This window comes from Mytilus galloprovincialis, chromosome 9 (assembly GCF_965363235.1).
Source record: "Mytilus galloprovincialis chromosome 9, xbMytGall1.hap1.1, whole genome shotgun sequence".
Taxonomy (NCBI): Eukaryota; Metazoa; Mollusca; class Bivalvia; order Mytilida; family Mytilidae; genus Mytilus; species Mytilus galloprovincialis.
This window is the reverse complement of record NC_134846.1, coordinates 10,847,236-10,869,575: the sequence shown is the minus strand read 5'-3', so window position 1 is coordinate 10,869,575 and position 22,340 is coordinate 10,847,236. Positions and strand designations below refer to the sequence as shown.

At 32.4% G+C, this 22,340-nt stretch overlaps 2 protein-coding genes across 3 annotated transcripts in view; one reads left to right on the top strand and one right to left on the bottom strand.

Moving 5' to 3' along the window:
* Positions 1–78: 78 nt before the first annotated feature.
* Positions 79–22,340, top strand: part of LOC143044384 (uncharacterized) — a 48,032-nt gene continuing 25,770 nt past the window's right edge. The window contains exons 1-6 of one of the 2 annotated variants that reach the window (XM_076216366.1): positions 79–444; positions 3,179–3,344; positions 3,868–4,011; positions 12,109–12,255; positions 12,963–13,068; positions 14,873–15,420. In XM_076216366.1, coding sequence (XP_076072481.1) covers positions 257–444; positions 3,179–3,344; positions 3,868–4,011; positions 12,109–12,255; positions 12,963–13,068; positions 14,873–15,384 — 1,263 coding nt within the window. In that variant the 5' untranslated portion in view covers positions 79–256 and the 3' untranslated portion in view covers positions 15,385–15,420. Of the gene's footprint in view, positions 445–3,178; positions 3,345–3,867; positions 4,012–12,108; positions 12,256–12,962; positions 13,069–14,872; positions 15,421–22,340 lie in introns of those variants that run through there. The other variant, XM_076216367.1, reaches the window with a different exon arrangement.
* On the bottom strand, positions 9,679–11,560 carry LOC143046427 (uncharacterized). The gene is made up of 2 exons (XM_076219590.1): positions 10,051–11,560; positions 9,679–9,687 (listed from the first exon to the last, which is right to left on the bottom strand). The coding sequence occupies exons 1-2, from the start codon at positions 11,542–11,544 to the stop codon at positions 9,679–9,681; spliced, it is 1,503 nt and encodes a 500-aa protein (XP_076075705.1). The 5' UTR covers positions 11,545–11,560.

Sequence of the window (22,340 nt, the reverse complement as noted above, 5' to 3'; positions counted from 1 at the left end):
TATATAGGTCTTAACAATTGAAATCAATTATATTACAAAATTAATGTCTGTTGTTTCTCTAAAACCAGCTTAAAATCTTTTTGATGCACATGCATCTTTTTCATGCAGACGAATTTTGCTTTCTGTTTCGATACGAGATGTCACGAGAGTTGACGCGATCAAAGATGTCAGCCTCCATGAAATAAGAAGTACTGAAAAAATAATTTCATAATATTTCATCACAAATCTTTATCTAATTGTGGTTAAAGACGCAAGGATGGATGCTGTGGATAGCAACTCTAGTGACGATGACTGTGATGACAGCAGTCAGCATTTAGACTCTCAGGAAAACAATACTGATCAAAATAACGAAGCAGCTACCAACTCTCTTGGACACTTATCAAAAAGACAACTTAGAAAATTAAAGAAACATGAAACATGGCTCGAAAAGAAACCCGAAAAAAGGTAGTGTAATGATATGTCATATGTTTCTTTGATTTTTATTACCAGCAATAATGTAGATAAGAGAAGCCTGCAAAAAAAAATTATTTGTAAAACATTGGACCATATGGTTTCATAAACAAACAAACAAATAAACAAACAAATATTTTATTTGCCAATCATGAGGCCCAAAATGAGCGGAATAATAACAGTATACATTTTCAAACGTAAAGTAAATTAAAAATAGGTTAAACAAAGCAGTGGCGTAGCTTGGCCATTTATAAGTGTACGACCGAACTTCGATGAAGGTCCTGCAGGAAAAAAGAATCGTACAATAGCAATATGTCACCTGACCTCCATCAGGGTGACATAACTAATTTCAGCTGATCTATTGATTGTTATCCCTCATATCCAATTTATCATAAATAAATCGAAATACTTATATTTTTCGGTGTTTGGTTTTAACATGTTCAATCAGATATTACTAAAATTTGATTAATGGTTTCATTTGTGTAGTACAGTCAAATTCAAAAGGGACAAATAATTTAAAGAATTAGCATTTTTCTTACTGAATAGATAAGAATGACCAAAAGAATGACAGAACAAAGAAATATAGAAATGATGACATGATGACCTTGCCTACCTGTGCAATATGTTATTAAACGGTGGCCAGATTGTCTGATTTAAATTTCACAAAAATACGACCTCCTGATGGTATAGAACTAAAAAATGAACGAACAAAATGTTGCTTCAGAAATTGACCATGAAAAAAAATTCAAGAAAATTTAATTAAATTCGACGAACGTTTAAAAAAAGTAATTGATATGTAACAAATGTTAACTTTAATCTGTAAATGCAAAAAGAAATTCCTTTTATTCATAAAATACATGAAAACTCATCCTATGTATATAATTTCGTCACTTTGCTTTCCATACTCGTTTGACCATAAACAGTTTTTGTCCAGCTACCGTAAAATTTTACGAAGGTTTGACAAAGTTATTGATACTTTCAAACTTTAACTGCGTAATGAACCTACATGTACATAGTTATATTATTGGCACCGCCGATGAACGTTTGGACCGAAATGTTTCTTTTGTGACATAAATGTCAATGACTCGACAAAAATTTCAAACCAGATATCGAATCTTAGCACATAATGGATTGCTTTTAAAAATAGAAGGAAAGTGAATTAGAATTCACGGTAGATTACGACTTTGACAGAAAAGGAACAAATACATAATATGATACTAATTTTCGTCACTTTTATTCGCAATTACAAGCCATTGAAGAAAGACGTAGAAGGTTGATGTACTGTTAACCAATTGTTTCATTTTTATTTAGATGAAAATATATTTTCTTTACCAAATTCAAGTGTACGCCCGGGCGTTTTGACGTAAACGTAGCTAAGCGCATGCAAAGTACATAATATGATTGATTTTGATTTAATTGATTAATATAAAATATCAAAGCAAATAAAGTAAGGAATTTGTAATAATAAAAATATATATATGGTATCATGAACATCTGTCTAAATTCATCATTATCAAAACTAGTGAGCCCACATATGCACGAAGATTGTTTCAACTGATCACATACATCATCATTTTAAAGCAAGAGTTAAATTAGATTGAGTAAAAAATCTAAATTTTATGTATTAAATTTACTAGTCCAAATAATTGTGACGTCTTGGAAGGCTATTTTAATTTTTTGCTTTGACGCCTTCCAAAAAAAAAAAATAATCATAATAATAGCCTTTCAAGATGTCATTATAACTATTTGGACTAGTAATTTCCTTGCTATATTTATATATCATGGAGATTGAACTAATATGAGGCAGGCTCTCCCTCTAAAAAGGGACAAAGTCTGTATTAATTATTTTTAAAAATTCTAATATTTCAATGTTTAAAAACAAACGTATATACTGTAAAGTTTCTAATGTTGGTCTTGTTAAGTATCTTAGATTTGACGTCATTTTAGTCATTACATCGTTTTCAATGTAAACAAAGAAAAGCTATCATCATGATCATCAGGTAACGTTTATACAGACAACCAGAAGCATTCAAAAAGTTGATTGAACATAATATACACAATAAAGATTCATTGTACATGTGCTGAGTGAACTTGGTCTCTAAATTTGACAGAAAAGAAAACTCTTGTGAAATATGAATGCCAGTCATTCTGGGTTAACATATTCAAATCCAGGGGATTTCCAGAATATCATGGTTTTTGTGGGAGACTCCTGCTCAAAACCTAAGGGTTTGGCAGGTACATGTATGATGATGAGTCTAACTCTTTGCACTATCCCTCTAAAAGCTTTAGTGAGAACCCTGATATAGTATCTTCATCATATAGGGACGTAAATTTCTTTTATAGACATTAAATTTCATTACTTTTTAAAATTATGTATAGAACAAAAGGAAAGGCTTTTTGCTGTACATGTAATAAAAAAATAAACAGAAAAAAAACACAATGACACTGTTTTTAATTTATCCAGAATCACCTTGTTCATTATAATATATGCAACTACTGATTTTACACTTGTATCTACTAATCTTATAACTGATTATATTATTATTTATAACAAAAATTGACAAAGAAACAAATTAAGTTATACTTAGAAGTTAATACATACATGACATATTATTTATTTATATTAAAGAAGTTAATGCATATTATTTAATTATATTAAGACCTACTAATTAACCTTATACTCATTACCTGTAAGAAATTTTTCCTTGTTTACATTACTTTTTTTCAGAGCCAAAGAAAAACTGAAGAAGAAGCAAAGAAGACAAGAGGCTAGAGATAGAGGAGAAACCCTTGGTCCAACTCGTAAAATGTTAAAGCTGAACAGTATGGAGAAATCTACATGTAAAGTTAAGGTTGTACTGGATTGTTCATTTGATGAGTATATGAATGATAAGGTAACTAATTATGAGTTTAATTATATAGTGTGTGCATTCATTTTTTGAGTCATATATACGATTGAGGACAATGTAGAAACCAGTTTTCACATGAATAAAAAATCATCAATTGTTCGGATTCTGCACACTTTGAAAGAATAACTTCTTCAAACTTTTACAAAAGCAGTAATTTACAGTTGCATGATTTCAGTAACATTATCTGCCGTTTTTGATTGATTTAAATAAAAATAGTGTCAAATTTTTTCCCCTATAAGACAAGTCCATGAGTCACGGTCTCATGAAAAAATGTATTGGACATATCATTTACATAACTAGTGAGTCCAAAAATGATTAAAAATTGATAAAAAAATGTATCTACTGAGCACATATAGAAAGGTATGTCTGGCGTTCACAGTTGCACTCCTGATACCTATGTCAGTGAGTTTATGTTATCTGATTATATCAACCATAACCAAGATTGAACTATACTTGACCTACAATACATTTACCATTTGTGTTTAAAATCCCTATCCTCTAATTTCAGGATATAATGAAACTAACAAAACAAGTAGGATTTTGTTACTCAGCCAACAGAAGAGCAGAAAATCCTCTACAGTTCTATGTATGTGGTTTACATGGTCAGATGCAGCAGAGGTTAGAATCTATAGGAGATTATAAAAACTGGGATGTAAGTTACTTTAGAATTGTTATAGATCCTTGCTTATCTAACAACTACAAAATCAGTATAAGAAGTATCTTCTTTCTAATCAGGCAATTTCAAAAGAAAGTTTTACGCTGTGGAGTTTTTTATGCTCCACTCAGGGATACAGAAAATGTTAGTGATATTGGGTCATTGATGTACTAAGAACCGTTTGCCGTTGTATAACAGTACGGTGATGATGTCCTCCTCTGGTTTCAGGACAATAACTTGAGTACAAGTCTATAAATATATGATATTAGTAATTTACCACAAAAATGAAAATTGAGATTGATTTTATTGGTTTTCTTTGGATTTATATATGCTTAATCTAACTGTGTATTTAGATTTTGAAATTTGGGTCATATATTAAACTGGTTTACATTGAGGTCCAAAGAGTCCAAAATTAAGCTTTGTTTGATAGAGTCAGACATTTAAGATTGGGATTTTATGCCCCTGCTGTAGTGGTGGGGGCATTAAGTTTTACTCCTGTCCGTCTGTCCATACGTACGCACATTCAAAAATTGGTTTCCTTTCTCTAACTTAAGTTTGCCTCAACCAAACGTCGTGAAACACAATGCTTATTGCCACAAAACACAGATCCAGCTAGGATTTTGAGGGCTTCAACTCCCTCAGGCAAAGTTGACATTAGATGAATTTGGGTATTTATTTTAGGTATTTTTTGTCGAGCCTGCAACTTTTGTTGCAGAAAGCTCAACATAGGGATAGTGATCCGGCGGCGGCGTGGCAGCTACGGCGGCTACGGCGGCGACGTTAGCTAACTTTTTAAAAGCTTTATATTTTAGAGGGTGGAAGACCTGGATGCTTCATACTTTGTATATAGATGCCTCATGTTACGAAGTTTCCGTCAGTCACATGTCAAATGTCCTTGACCTCATTTTCATGGTTCAGTGACCACTTGAAAAAAAAGTTCAGATTTTTTGTAATGTTGAATTCTCTCTTATTATAAGTAATAGGATAATTATATTTGGTATGTGTGTACCTTGCAAGGTCCTCATGCCCGTAAGACAGTTTTCACTTGACCTCGACCTCATTTCATGGATCAGTGAACAAGGTTAAGTTTTGGTGGTCAAGTCTATATCTCAGATACTATAAGCAATAGGGCTAGTATATTCGGTGTATGGAAGGACTGTAAGGTGTACATGTCCAACTGGCAGGTGTCATCTGACCTTGACCTCATTTTCATGGTTCAGTGGTTATAGTTAAGTTTTTGTGTTTTGGTCTGTTTTTCTCATACTTTATGCAATAGATCTACTATATTTGTTGTATGGAATGATTGTAAGATGTACATGTCTAGCGGGCAGATGTCATCTGACCTTGACCTCATTTTCATGGTTGAGTGGTCAAAGTTAAGTTTTTGAGTTTTGGTCTTTTTATCTAATACTATATGCCATAGGTCAACTATATTTGGTGTATGGAAATATTTTATGATCTTTATGTCAGTCCCGCAGGTTTTATTTGACCTCGACCTCATTTTCACGGTTCATTGCTCAGTGTTAAGTTTTTGTGTTTTGGTCTATTTTTCTTAAACTATAAGTAATAGGTCAACTATATTTGTTGTATGGAAGCATTGTTAGCTGTACATGTCTGCCTGGCATGGTTCATCTGACCTTGACCTCAGTTTCATGGGGCCACAATTAAAAATATTTTGGTTTGCCCAAACCCTACCGAAAGGTTGAGACAGTGGGTAGGTAGGTAGGCATTTTCTTTTCTTTTTTCAAAAAAAGAAATTGAAGTATCTGGTGTTTATTAGTCTTCATGCCTATCTGATTAAAAAAAAACTTCTTCAAATCAGGACATTAAAAGAATTTGAGTAGGCAGCATTTTTCTGGGTAGGTAGGGTTTGGGCAAACAAACCTATTCTTTTTTATGGCCTGGTTCATTGGTCGTTGCTTAGTTATCTTGGTTAATGCTAAGTTTATGTGACAGTTATTAAAAAAGCTTTATACTTAGGACTATCAACATAATATCAATAATTAGTAAAGAAGGCGAGACATTTCAGCGTGTGCACTCTTGTAATAACTAAATACTAAACTGCTTATGTTAATATACAATGTAAATAAGACATTATTTCCAATTCGATTCCATCATAAACTAAATTGACAGACATGACCAAAATGATAAATGTATAAACCCTCCTTCCAGAGTAAAACAAAATTTTTTTTTTTTTTTAAAACAGACCAAATTGACTGTCAACTCTTGTAAGATGAATGAATGAATGTAAGAAATTCTAGTCAGCTATACTTTTTGGGTAAAAAAAATTATTTGACATTGTTTTATCAGTCATCATGATATGATACGAAAAGACAAATGTTGCTATCCATATTTTGTTTTTTGTTTTTTTCACAAATTAATGTAAAACTTGCTTGCATGGAGTTAGATAAAGCTTGATTATTTCCCTCAGAATATGAAATATGTGTGTCTCTGACAAAGGACAACCAAAAGATAAAAAATAAGTTTCAATTAAAAACTTATCTATAAAAAGTCCAATTAAGTGTTTTAAATATATTTTTAAACAAAATCATCATACAAATTTGTTTCCGTTTATATATTAGCTTATAATAAATATACATATGGTAACAGATAATCAAACAAGTCACTAATGTCATATATAATACCAAAACTTGGTGTATTGGACAATGAGGCCCCCTCATGGGGGTGTTGACATAATCACAAATATCACATTTTTTACCAATTTAACCACATAATCTTTAAAAAAAAAAATTTAACAATATAATTAAATAATCAAAAATACAGTCCTGGATTATCAAATAATCATAAAGTATTTAGTCTGTTATCAAATAATCACTATAAAAACGGCAAATAAGTCACATAATCAAAAACGCAATAGGAGGCTCAACAATCAAGATGGATAAATATCCATCGTAGTAGCACAGGGATGATCAGTTTAACAAAGTCTTTCTACTTGAATCGAACTTGCTAGGTTGTCATAGTTGTAATAGTTCATTTAAACATTACATTAAAATGTTAAATACAAACATATGATGAAGTCATCTATTAAAATACATGTACCTGAACATCTGTACAAAATTCTAATATGACATGCTTCTTTCGCTTTGAGAATAAACCCATGTTCTAAATCCAATAAAATGAGTTTGCACATGCGTATATTGACTACTGCAGAATAATGAATTTTATCAAATTGTTATGCATTTAAGAGGGTGTCCATGGAAAAACCAGGTAGCGGGTGGCACATGACATATTTTGTTTTTAAAATTTTTTCATCTATTTCATATCACAAATTCATTCTTTCTTAAAGTTAAATTTTGTTTTTTTATTAACTGCAACAAATAAAGAGAAAAAAATTCATAGAAAGCACTGAAAGGGGAGATAACTCTTCATTTTGTACAAAATTTTGTTGCATTGTTAGTGAACTTTAAAATCATTTTCTGAGCCATCCACTGTTGATTCAAAAATATATTTGACATATATATCCTTTGTATGATATAAACATTGCATTGGAACCAAAAATTCAGTGGGAAAAAAATTATGTTGTGCCACCAATATCATAGGATTTGCCTGATATTTACTTGGACAGCCTCTTAATATATTTCATTAATTTAAAACACTTTCAAACTCTAAAATGATGCAAATGTTGTTACTAATTCATTTAATATGACAGTTATGTCTTGTAACTTGAAATTGACATATTTGACCTAGATACGACAACCGTTCATGCTGGCTGTTCAAAGCTCCACCTTCTGACAAATTACATTGCCAGTCTTTTGCTTGTGTACAAACCAAAAAGGGAGGTTCATGGAAGAGCCTACACAAACGCTCTACACTTTATACACACCTGACATAGAAATTACCTTGATTGTCCTGATCAGAATCAAAATAAATAATGCAAGCTATACTTTTTATTGTAGTTTTAACATGGGTAGGTATTATATTCGTGTTATTTTAGCCCTCACTATTGCTCAGGCAAAAATAATCACGAATATAATGCCAACCCATGTTAAAACTACAATAAAGTATAGCTTGCATCAATTTTTTCTTAAACAAATGAAAACAATAAAATTGTGAATTCAATATTAAACAGTATTTTGAATCCACTCTTCAATCAGTATCAAACTAGTTAATTGAAAAAAGGTCTTTCCACCTCAAATGGACATCTTTTAAGTAGAAAATAATCTTTAACTTCTGGTTTGAAATGTCCTTCCTAGTGTCAAATTATAGCATATTTTTTCAATAAGTCCCAAAATACATGATTTATGCATCTTTTTGATGAAATGAGGTATTTAATAGCCACTTTTAGTTAACTCAAAGTTACTTTAGGGGTCAAAGGAGAGTCAAATTACAGTGATTTCAAAAATGTAGGGTTGTAATGATCTTTTGATTGACCTCAGGGAGATAGTTTGCTACTTTGGGTTAAGAAAACATATTTGTTTCAGAAAATATCTGGTCTTTGTTAATGAACTTAGGGAAATCAATACCTCAATTTCAAGGTCAAAGGTTATAAATCAAAAATGAAAAGACTTAAGTTAAGGTATATTAGTGATCCAGTTTGAATCTTCGAGCAGAAGGGTGGCAGTTGTCTGAAAGGGCACTTTAACGCAATAAAGCATTATAAGGGCACTGTTGGTCAGTCTGAATAACCTTGAATATTGCAAGGCTCAACTGTAGGACATTAGTTTTTTTCAGACACATTTCAAACTTATTATGTTTTTGATATTGGTTTCATTATGAATTTTTTATCACATTATCATACCAAGAAGCAAAGTATATTATTTCAATTTTACCTGATCTGCAGACATGCAGGCATGTAATTTGAAAGGTTTATTTTGGATCACTCTTCTGTTTTGGGCAGGTGTAAACACTGTAAAATCTTCTTTGAATAGTTTATGAAATTATGAATTAAATCACTTATTTCAAAGAATCCAGGGTAGAAAACTCCTATAAAGTGTCCAACAAACCATTTAAACATGAAAGTTGCAAAGGAGTTGTGATAAACAGTGTTTTCCAAAAAATATGTTCTGTTAAATAGGGCAAATTTCAAAAGCATAACTAATTACTGTAGGTATCATATGCTTAATATCTAATCATCATCTTGCAAACCCAAAAAACAGTGCAAGTAAAAAAGGTGGTAGAAGAAGACAAAAACCCAGAAAAAAACCAATCAGAACAAAATCAAAAGGGGTTTCTATGAAAAGTGGCAAGACCTGATTTATTAGTAAACACCATCCAATAAAAAAACATGTGTGGTAAATAATAGCTGAACTACCAAATACATAGTTTTCATTATCAGACGTGATGTTTCTATCAACAAAGTTCATTTTACTTTCAAATACAAGTGGGGTTCTAAATATTTAGGATTGGTGTAAATCTAAGATTGAAAACCACATTTCAAATTACTAGGGAAATTTGTATTTTATAGGATATGAAATAATTTGTATAAGCTGAATATCTTTTTCATCAATATCTTTTCCAAATTAGAAAAAAATATAGCTATTTTTATTTTAATACACAGCAAGGGCCTTTTGACTACAATTTACTGTTTTGTGGTTCTTGAAGATATACTTTTAAGAAATCAATAAAAATTGAATATTGAAGTGTAATAAACTAGCATTAATACCAAAACTTCTCTTAAACCTTAAGACTTGTCAAAGATTGGTGTTACTTTATCTGAAATCAAAAATTAAAAATTAAAAAAGATTGACCTTAACAATAGTTTCATTGGAAACTCTGTTAATTATTCCTTTAATTTTCAGACGAACAGTTTGATTTGCCACTGAAAAATAGAATCAAATCCTTTTGGTAATTTTTATAGTTAATTTGTTATTAAAATCCTGAACACTGAATCTCATAGAGTTTTGCATTTGTTAGACTCCTCAGAGGTGGTGAACATCCCAGGTAGAATGTTGTTGGACTGGTGAAAAAAGGGCAATAGGGACTCTGTATTCCTATATCCATGGTATTGTAGTAGAATAACAGGTTACCAGAGCTGTCAAGGATGTAGAGGTGGTTGTAAATATCATTTACAATTACGTTGTCTGATGGGGTAGTTGTTATACTGGCCGGTTTAAATGGTTTATCTTCTGTATTTATATCTTGACATCCATTGTATTCATTTATAATATCCCCAACCTTACTTAATACCAACACTCTTCCTCTATTATCCTCTGTAATATTTGCAACAAAGATATTCCCATTACTTGTGGTTGTAATTCTCTTTGGGTATGAAAATATTCTTTGTTTTTGTTTATCTTGTTCATGCACTGTGAGATGGTTCCCCTTTTGGTCCATTACTATTACTACTCTTCTTCCTGTCACAGGGAAGACTTTACCAGGACTCATAGCCGCTACAATAACCTTGTCATCACTGGTTATATGGACAGACATTATCAATAATTGATCCACACTGTACTTTGAATCACTGACTTTCCCAGTCTTTCCATTGATAAGTTTAAGCTTTGATGTTGCATCTGAAATCAGTAGATCATTATTATGTGTGACTGCTATACCTCGTAGTGTGGTGATTATGGTTAATACTGTTGTGAGACTGTTCCCCTCTAGCTTTACTTTTCGCAAGAGCTTAGATTTATCATCACCTATCCACAATGATTCATCAGAACAAGCAGATATAAATTGACAATATTTCAATCCTGTTGTGAACTCCTTGTTAACTTTCATATCTATTACAGTATTGCTAGAACTTATGTCTTTAAACAATGTTCCAACATTTGATAGTGAAATACTTCCTGACTTAAACTTTGGCACACTTTTATGGATAACATTGACCCCATCTACATCATCATCTTTGGATTTTGCTATGATGCCAGCATTCTCAAAGAAGAAAGGAATGTCCATTGTAGTAAGCATTTCTTCTGCTGTCTTAGAACTATTTTTCACTTTTTGTCTGCTTGTTTTGACTTTTTTTTCCTCTTCCGAAATTGAATCTTTGATACTTTTCATATTCTGATTAACTTCTTTAATGAGTTTGAGAGCATATTTATCCACCTCTTCTTTTAAAGCTTCCCTTTGATGTTGAATATCTTGAATGGTCTTCTGACAATTGGAATTTTCCCGGACTGTTATCTGAGCAAGTGTTTTCTCTCCTTCATCTAGCTTCTTCTCATTCATCTCTAATTTTCCTTTTTGATTTTTCAGTCTCTCTACTTTCATTTCATATGCTTCTTTAATTTCTATGAAAGTATGTCCAGGATGACCCTTTGTAATGCAGCTTGGACAGGCCAGTTTATCACAATTACTACAGAAAATACAACATGATTGTGATGTATGCACTTTACATTTGATATTTGTAAAGTCTTGGTGTCTAACACCACCACTCACTCCTACCTGTTTTATATCAACTATTGAGTGGTCTTTAGCGTTTTTAAACTTTGGATGAACTTTATCACAACACTTATTACACATTAGCAAGTCACAATCAAGACATTTCCATTTTAACTTTGTTTCTGATTCGCAAAGGTTACAAGAAATAATATCCTGAGCTTTTATAACAGATTTTGATAACGCCATTTTGTACAGGTTATTATTCTACTTGATTTCAAAGGTAAAAGTCCAGAAGTTTAAAATTGTATATATATTTATAGAAAGATTTATATAGATATATTTTGTGATATTGATAACAATCTTGGATTCAAAGGTAAAGGTTCAGGGGCCCCAAGAGTTTTTTTCTTCAAATCTATGTATAGCCACTCTAGGTTTAATCAGTGACATTGTTACAATTTTAAAATAAATGTATTGATTCTGTAGGTTTAAAATTTACATTTTTGAATGTTATAGTAATCTAAGCACATTTGCATATCTTTTTGTCTGATTAAACGAGTTACTTAAAACCCTATAGTGGCTTAATCGAAAAATTACTTTTGAATGTTCTGCACAAGAAAATATAAGAAAAATGCAAGAAACATTGCCTCCTTGTATAACATAAAACATTAGGGTAACATACATTAAATCTTGAAAACTATAATAGAAAATCTGTTGTAGCAAATATGCTCAGAATAACAGATCTACCTTGTCCTTGTCTTTTGTATCAGAAGGGAGATAACTCAATTTAATTTTGATTATTTTTATTTTCAGGTCAACTTTACAGAGAATGATTATCATGAAGAATTTGACAAAGACAAGATTGTTTACTTGTCAGGTGATTCCCCTAATGTACTTGAAGATCTGTCTGATGACCATGTGTATATAATTGGAGGACTAGTGGACCACAATCAGTACAAGGTTTGATAGTGTTTTATAGCAGATTATATTTTTTACTTATTAAGATAATTATATAACTTTGTGGTATGTTTGAAGTCCACCTTATATTTCTGTTAGTCAGTTGTTTCAAGTCAAATAACTAGTTTTCACACAAAGAGCTGAATTTAGAAAAAAAAAGGAAAAAGTAGTTAAATTTTGAGATATTTAAAGTACTATGTTCTACAATATGCAGAAATCAAAGTCTGATAAAAGAATTCTTCATATGTGTTATTTCTTGTTTTAAAATGTAACAATATAAATAATATATAAAATTCTTTAAGAAAAAGAGAAAATGGTAATAGTTATATGCTCCATTATTCATGTTAATGGGCATTATGTTTTCTGGTCTGTGCGTCCGTTCATCCGTTCGTTTGTCCCTCTGTCCTGCTTCAGGTTAAAGTTTTTGGTCAAGGTAGTTTTTTGATGAAGTTGAAGTCCTATCAGTTTGACATTTAGTACACATGTTCCTTATGATATGATCTTTCTAATTTTAATAGTTTTAACCTCAATTTCAGCGTCCACTGAATATAGAAAATGATAGTGCGATTGGGGCATCCGTGTACTTTCGACACATTCTTGTTTATTCTATTAATAATTTTTGTGTATTACATTTTCAAATCCATTTTGATCATGCACTATACTAGTAAAAAGAAAAATTGATTGTATCATCATATTTTATGTTATTTCAGGGCATGTGTCATCAGCTTGCAGTAGAACAAGGAATGTCACATGCACAGCTACCCATTGGACAGTATATTGAGATGAAGTCTCGTAAAGTACTCACAGTAAATCATGGTAATGAAGTTTAATTTATGGATCATTGATGGGGTATCAAGGGAGATGATTTCTTACAGAACCACAAAGCGCTTTATAAGCATTGTGAAATTAGCACAAGTAGTTACATTAGAGACATATATATACATGTCTCTAGTTACATGTACTACAAACAAACTTCTTATTTTACTATTGGATATTGTTTTGTTGATTGTTTGATTACAAGGTGTTTAACGCTCATTTTAAGCAGACATGACTGCATCATTTTTGTCTGATACAGCTTGGTATACCTGGGCAGAACAATGACCTTTTGCAGGAATACTTACAATCACTGTCAATTAAGGTTACAGTAAAACAAACTTTACCACCAGCTTGTTTTGTGGAATCTATCTATATTTGATAAAAACATTAAAAAGCTACCAAGGTTCACAGGAAATTGACTTAAGAATTCTTTTGACTTAATACATAAACTGAATAATATGCTGTGTAATTGAATTGTCAAATAAAGGAAAATAATTCAATTGTTTTAACCAAAAACACAAACAGTTCTGACTTGACCAGTGCAAACTTAAAGAGTGGTATTATTTGACACTCATGATCATGTTTTTGATATTCATTGTGCTTCATTATATCCAAAAATGTACATATATGCAATGTTATGTAAAAGAAGAGAAAAGAGAGACGAAAGATACCAAAGGGACAGTCAAACTCATAAATCTAAAACAAACTGACAAAGCCATAGCTAAAAATGAAAAAGACAAACAAACAACAGCACACATGACACAACATAGAAAACTAAAGAATAAACAACACGAACCCCACCAAAAACTAGGGGTGACTTCAGGTGCTCCGGAAGGGTAAGCAGATCCTGCTCCACATGTGGCACCCGTCGTGTTGCTTATGTGATTACAAATCCGGTAAATAGTCTTAATCGGTAGGTCACATTCATGAAAGGGCAGGGGATTGTAGTTACGACGTAAGGAACATATCCGATATCATTTGTGAAACGGTTATTCCATAACGGTCAACCAACTCGTGATGGCTTCCGTAAAATTTACGAAGGGATGATTTCAACTTCACCATTTGGAACTCTTGGTTTAATAGCTTCCTTGTGAGCAGCAACCCTCTATGAAGAAAATCATGATAGGAAATGCAAGCACGGGAATATCGTATCAATTGGGAGATATATACCCCGTATGCAGGTGCTGCTGGAATGTTGCTACTTAGAAATGGAAAGTTCACAATTGGAAAGCTGAAATCATCTCTTTTGTCGTAAAGTTTTGTTTTCAACCGACCCTCATTGTCAATTTCTAGATGTAAGTCAAGATATGAAGCCAACTTAACTGTATCTGTAGTATCCTTTATCTCCAATTCGATGGGATAGATGCGTTCCACATAGGCACCAAATTTTGAATTGTTTAGTGAAAGAACGTCATCTATATAGCGGAAAGTAGAGTTAAAGGATATTGCTAACTTCTTATCTTTCTTCCTAAGAAGTTCCTGCATGAAGTCAGCCTCATAATAATAAAGAAACAAGTCGGAAAGTAGAGGGGCACAGTTTGTTCCCATTGGAATACCGACAGTCTGTTGAAAAACACGTCCTCCGAAAGTAACAAATATGTTGTCAATCAAGAAATCAAGCATCTTGATAATATCAGTTTCAGAGAATTTTTTGTTTGAATCAGAGTGATTCTTTACAAAGTAGGATTTATCCCTCCCTAAGACAAGATATAAACTAATGTGCTTTTCTGTATACCTTTGTCCAACTTAGGTGACACCAGAATAAAATGATATACAAATTAATTAACTTGATATTTAATTTCAGTTTTCGAAATTCTGTTGAAATACTCTGAGACTAAAGACTGGAAGGAATCTTTCTTTTCTGTGATCCCTCAAAGAAAAGTAGTCAATAATACAGACAAGGAAGAGGCCAATTCTAGTAAACAGGAAACAGATGAGGATAAAGCTCCTTCAAATGAAAATGGCAGCGACAGTATCCCAACAACAGCTGTTAGTACATGTAGTTCTAAAGGAGCAGGAGACACATGTAGTAATATACTTGAAAAAGATAACGAGAAAACTGGTTGTGACAATAGTGCAATGAATGATATAAGCTGTAGAATGATATCTGATATAAAACAGGACTTTAAACTCTTGAAAGTAACTAGTGATGAAGAAATTCAAAGTTCATTGAAGGATAACGAGTTGAAAAGCAATTCCGTAAAATGCAGACATTTTGAAAATGGTTCTCAAGGAATACAGAAGGAAAATTTGAACACTATTAATTGTGATATTGTAGAGAATAAGCAAACAACTTTAAATAATACAAATTCTTAAAAAATAATAAGTTATAAAGATTTGATAATATATGTATGTGATATGGGAATATGTTATAATGTTTTTTAATTAAAAATGAATTCATAAATATTCTCTATAGTCTTTGATTGTGAAAAAGAAGCGGTGTGTATGTACATGTATGTATGTATGTAAGCGAGACATAGGTATTAATATCTGGCAATGTAAATATTTGTATAAAACTTTATATTTCAGACGGACCAGTGAACAAGGTTTTGTTTTGGTGGTCAAGTCCATAACTCAGATATTAAAAGTAATAGGGCTACTATATTTGGTTTATGGAAGGATTGTAAGGTGTGCATGTCTAACTGGCAGTTGTCATCTGACCTTGACCTCATTTTCATGGTTCAGTTGTAAAAGTTAAATTTTTGTGCTTTGATTTGTTTTTCTAATACTTTATCCATTAGGTCAACTGTATTTGTTTTTGTGAAAATATTTTACAATGTACTTGTAAGTCTGGCATGTTTTATTAGACATTGACTTCATTTATACACTTCACTGCTCAATGTTAAGTTTTGTTTTTTGGTGTATTTTTGTCGAGCCTTCGACTTTAGCGATCCTACATTCCGTCGGTGGTGGCGGCGGCGGCGGCCACAAATATTCACTCTGTGGTTAAAGTTTTTGAAATTTAGATAACTTTCTTAAACTGTACTAGATTTCTACCAAACTTGGACAGAAGCTTGTTTATTCTTATTAGATAGTATCCAGAAGTAAATTTTGTAAAAATAAAATTCCATTTTTTATATATTTGACTTATAAATGGACTTAGTTTTTCTGCCAGGAAACATTACATTCACTCTGTGGTTAAAGTTTTTGAAATTTTAAGAACTTTCTTAAACTGTACTAGATTTCTACCAAACTTGGACTGAAGCTTGTTTATGATCATAAGATAGTATTCAGAAGTAAATTTTGTAAAAATAAAATTCGATTTTTCCGTATTTTACTTTTAAATGGAAACAACATATTCACTCTGTGATTAAAGTTTTTAGAATTTTAATAACTTTCCTATACCATTTTAGATTTGTACCAAACTTGTACAGAAGCTTGTTTATGATCAAAAGCTAGCATCTAGAAGGAAATTTTGTTAAAATTTTGTACCTGTATCTTTATTTTACTTATGAATATACGACGCAAAAATTTGTTTGCGGTCGTATAAAAACCAAGGAGTTGTGGTATGATTGCCAATAAGATATAAGTAAATGTGGTATGAGTGCCAACGAGACAACTCTCCATCCAAGTCACAATTTGTAAAAGTAAACCATTATAGGTCAAGGTATGGTCTTCAACATGGAGCCTTGGCTTACATCGAACAGCAAGCTATACAGGGTCCCAAAAATGACTAGTGTAAAACCATTCAAACGGGAAAACCAAAGGTCTAACCTATATAAAAACAAGAGTGCACATGCTGAAATGTCTCACCTTCTTAACTAACCATTGATATAATGTTGATAGTCCTAAATATAAAAGTTTACTTCAACTATCAAATACTCTTAACATGATCTAATAAAATGTTGTCTAGGTCAGATAAACCTAATTTGAATATATATTTACACTTTAATATCATTCCTTACACCAGATATGCTTGAAATATAGTTGACCTTTTGCAATTCTAAGAAACAAACTTAACCAGGAAAACTTAAAATTAATCAATGAACAAAGAAAATGAGGCCAAGGTCAGATGAACCCTGTCGGACAGACATATACACCTTACAATCAATACATATTCTTTATATAGTTGACCTATTGCTTATAGTATTAGAAACATTTGTAAGGGTTCCAAATAACCCAGTGTCTCGCCTACTTCTGCTGTTAATCACAGGCTCAACAAAAATGAGGAAAAAAAATGAATGAAATTGTTTCTGAAGATACTATCTTTTGATTGTAAAAAACTTCTGTCCAAGTTTGGTACAAATCCAAGATAGTTTATGAATCTAATAAATGTTTTAAAAACTTGAACTGCAGACTGTATGTAATGTTATTTGAAAGAAAAATTAAGCCCATTTAATAAATGGTATCATGTTGTCGTCTGCGTCCTCGTAGTTATCTGCGTCGTCCAAAGACACATTAGTTTCCAGACAATAACTTTAGATTTACAGAATGGATCTCTATAAATTTTTACCAGAAGATTAAATACCACTAAAGGAATGTTGGGATTGATTTTGGGGGTTATTGTCCCAAAAGTTAAGGAATTAGGGGCCAAAAAGGGGGCTCGAAATGAAATAAGCAATTTTGTAGTTTTCAAACAATAACATGTGTTTAAGTGTATAAATCTCTCTGAAATTATACCACAAGTTTCCATACCATGGAGGGATGGTTAGCAAATGACTTTGTGGGATTATGGATCAAAATGTTATGGTATTAGGGGCTAAAAAAGGCGAAATTAGGGGCAAAAAAAGGGGAAAACTATGTTTTCTGGACAATAACTTTAGATTTAGTGAATGGATCTCTTTAAATTTTTACCAGAAGCTCAAATACCACTAAACGAAGGTTGGGATAGGTTTTCAAGTGGATGAATCTCTTTGAAATTATACAACAAGTTTACAAGTTTAAGGTTGGTTAGTTATGACTTTGGGGGTATGGCTCAACATGTTTTTGAATCAGGTGCAAAAAAAGGGGGAAAATAGGATTTTATGGTCAATGGACAGTTAAGACAATTTAAAAGCAGTGTAAGGGAGGTAATTAAAAAAAAGTTTACATACTATTTTTGGTATGTTCGGATTTACCTCCCTTACACTTCTTGTAAATAATGTATTAAGAAATGTCAGGTTTTGGACTTATCGAAACTAGAGGCTCTAAAGAGCCTGTGTCGCTCACCTTGGTTTATGTAAATATTAAACAAAGGATGCAGATGGATTCATGACAAAATTGTGTTTTGGTGATGATGATGTGTTTGTACATTTTTCTTTACTAAACAGTCTTGCTGCCTACAATTATCTCTACCTATAATGAATTTGGCCCAGTAGTTTCAGTGGAAAATGTTAATAAAAATTTACAAATTTTAAGAAAATTGTTAAAAATTGACTATAAAGGACAATAACTCCTTAGGGGTCAATTGACCATTTCGGTCATGTTGACTTATTTGTAAATTTTACTTTGCTGAACATTATTGCTGTTTACAGTTTATCTCTATCTATAATAATATTCAAAATAATAACCGAAAACAGCAAAATTTCCTTAAAATTACCAATTCAGGGGCAGCAACCCAACAACAGGTTTTCCGATTCATCTGAAAATTTCAAAGCAGATAGATCTTGAGCTGATAGACAATTTTACCCCGTCAGATTTGCTCTAAATGCTTTGGTTTTTGAGTTATAGGCCAAAAACGGCATTTAACCCCTATGTTCTATTTTTAGCCATGGCGGCCATCTTGGTTGGTTTGCCGGGTCACCGGACACATTTTTTTAAACAAGATACATCAATGATGATTGTGGTCAAGTTTGGTTTAATTTGGTCCAGTAGTTTCAGAGGAGAAGATTTTTGTAAAAGTTAACGACGACGGACGACAGACGACGGACGCAAGGTGATGGTAAAAGCTCACTTGGCCCTTCGGGCCAGGTGAGCTAAAAAGTGGGGTGGTAGTAGTTTTCATTTTTTTTCTTCAAATTTGTCAGATTCCAATTTTTTGTCGAGCAAAAGTTGCAGGAAGCTCGACATAGTGATAGTGATCCGGCGGCGGCGGCTACGGCGGCGGCGGCGGTGTTAGCTAACTTCTTAAAAGCTTTATATTTTAGAAGGTGGAAGACCTGGATGCTTCATACTTTGTATATAGATGCCTCATGTTACGAAGTTTCCGTCAGTCACATGTCCAATGTCCTTGACCTCATTTTCATGGTTCAGTGACCACTTGAAAAAAAAGTTCAGATTTTTTGTAATGTTGAATTTTCTCTTATTATAAGTAATAGGATAACTATATTTGATATGTGCGTACCTTGAAAGGTCCTCATGTCTGTCAGACAGTTTTCATTTGACCTCGACCTCATTTCATGGATCAGTGAACAAGGTTAAGTTTTGGTGGTCAAGTCCATATCTCAGATACTACAAGCAATAGGGCTAGTATATTTGGTGTATGGAAGGACTGTAAGGTGTACATGTCCAACTGGCAGGTGTCATCTGACCTTGACCTCATTTTCATGGTTCAATGGTTATAGTTAAATTTTTGTGTTTTGGTCTGTTTTTCTCATACTATATGCAATAGGTCTACTACATTTGTTGTATGGAATGATTGTAAGGTGTACCTATCTAGCGGGCAGATGTCATGTGACCTTGACCTCATTTTCATGGTTCAGTGGTCAAAGTTAAGTTTTTGAGTTTTGGTCTTTTTATCTAATACTATATGCCATAGGTCATCTATATTTGGTGTATGGAAATATTTTATGATCTTTATGTCAGTCGCTCAAGTTTTATTCGACCGTGACCTCATTTTCACGGTTCATTGCACAGTGTTAAGTTTTTGTGTTTTGGTCTATTTTTCTTAAACTATAAGTAATAAGTCAACTATATATGTTGTATAGAAGCATTGTTAGCTGTACATGTCTGCCTGGCATGGTTCATCTGACCTTGACCTCATTTTCAAGGTTCATTGGTCTTTGTTTAGTTATCTTGGTTAATGTTAAGTTTATGTGACAGTTGTATTAAAGCTTAGCTTTATACTTAGGACTATCAACATAATATCAATGATTAGTATAGAAGGCGAGACATTTCAGCGTGTGCACTCTTGTTTAAAAGTTTGAAGAAGTAATCTTTAATTGCACAATATTTCATAATAGATTCGTAAGATGTTGACGTTTGTTTTGTGTCAAAAATTCATATTATGTCAAGAAATCGATCACATTTATCCAAGGTCATAGCTGTATCAAGCTTGAATGTTGTGTCCATACTTGTCCCAACTGTTCAGGGTTCAACCTCTGCGATCGTATAAAGCTGCGCCCTGCGGAGCACCTGGTTATAAGCTTACATTACTATATTATATCACTGTGATCAAGGATTCATATATTTTATAAATCCTAGCTGTGATATAGCTTTTAAGATGCACCGTCAAACATACATCGACCAACATGACCAAATATCAAATTAAAATAGATAAATTAATTCTAATTTTACTAACTAAATACCAACTTCTAATGTTAAAGGGGCACAAGCTGTCAAATTCGTGCTCACCGATTTGACTCAAATTCTCATATTTGATTTATAACAATGTAAAACTTTTATCCAAACTATCAAAAGTCTAAAATAAACAGTTTACAGAGCATGGGGTAGATAATATATAGGTTCGTTTCGTGTGTATTTTAGTCCAGACGCCATTTAATTACCTATCGATTTGACCTCAGATGACCATATAAGCGATGTAACCTTAAATAAAGATATGACTAGATCAAACCAACACGTGCAATGGGATTTTTATAGGTCTGTTTGATTTTATGTTATAGATTAAAAATAGATGTTTCTCATTGTTTTTAACCGTATAAGAAATGATTTTATGTGCATCGAATTAGTAATCAAATGATTTACCATAGTTCCACTTTCATTGTTGACATTCTTTTTCTTTAAATAACCAGTGTACGTACAATGCATGCGTTGTCAATCTCTAGCTAGGGGTTAAATTGAAGTTCATATGAATACGGATTTAAAGAGGTCGACTCATTCACTTGCAAGTGAATTTCTTATTATCAATGTTTCTCAGCGTAATTTGACAAAATTGAACCTTTTTGGCTGCAGAAAGCGAATTGTTATTTCACTATTTCACTTTCATTATGGATTGAACAGAAAAAAATCAAACTTTAGATTTTTATACGACCGCAAATTTTGAAAAAATTTTCGTCGTATATTGCTATCACGTTGGCGTCTGCGTCGTCGTCGTCGTCGTCGTCGTCGTCGTCGTCGTCGTCGTCGTCGTCCGGCGTCCGAATACTTTTAGTTTTCGCACTCTAACTTTAGTAAAAGTGAATGGAAATCTATGAAATTTTAACACAAGGTTTATGACCACAAAAGGAAGGTTGGTATTGATTTTGGGAGTTTTGGTCCCAACATTTTAGGAATTAGGGGCCAAAAAGGGCCCAAATAAGCATTTTCTTGGTTTTCGCACTATAACTTTAGTTTAAGTTAATAGAAATCTATGAAATTTTGACACAAGGTTTATGACCACAAAAGAACGGTTGGGATTGATTTTGGGAGTTTTGGTCTCAACAGTTTAGGAATTAGGGGCCAAAAAAGGGCCCAAATAAGCATTATTCTTGGTTTTCGCACAATAACATTAGTTTAAGTAAATAGAAATCAATGAAATTTAAACACAATGTTAATGACTACAAAAGGAAGGTTGGTATTGATTTTGGGAGTTTAGGTCCCAACAGTTTAGGAATTAGGGGCCAAAAAGGGACCCAAATAAGCATTTTTCTTGGTTTTCGCACCATAACGTTAGTATAAGTAAATAGAAATCTATGAAATTTAAACACAAGGTTTATGACCATAAAAGAAAGGTTGGGTTTGATTTTGGGAGTTTTGGTCCCAACATAATAAGGGGCCCAAAGGGTCCAAAATTAAACTTTTGTTTGATTTCATCAAAATTGAACAATTGGGGTTCTTTGATATGCTGAATCTAACTGTCATGACTGTGTATGTAGATTCTTAACTTTTGGTCCCGTTTTCAAATTGGTCTACATTAAGGTCCAAAGGGTCCAAAATTAAACTTAGTTTGATTTTGACAAAAAATGAATCAGTTAGGTTCTTTGATATGCTGAATCTAAAAATGTACTTAGATTCTTGATTATTGGCCCAGTTTTCAAGTTGGTCCAAATCGGGGTCCAAAATTAAATTTTGTTTGATTTCATCAAAAATTGAATAAATGGGGTTCTTTGATATTCCAAATCTAACTGTGTATGTAGATTCTTCATTTTTGGTCCTGTTTTCAAATTGGTCTACACTAAAGTCCAAAGGGTCCAAAA

What these genes read in the sequence shown, in the direction of transcription:
- LOC143046427 (XM_076219590.1), bottom strand. Translation starts at nt 11,544, where the DNA reads ATGGCGTTATCAAAATCTGTTATAAAAGCTCAGGATATTATTTCTTGT.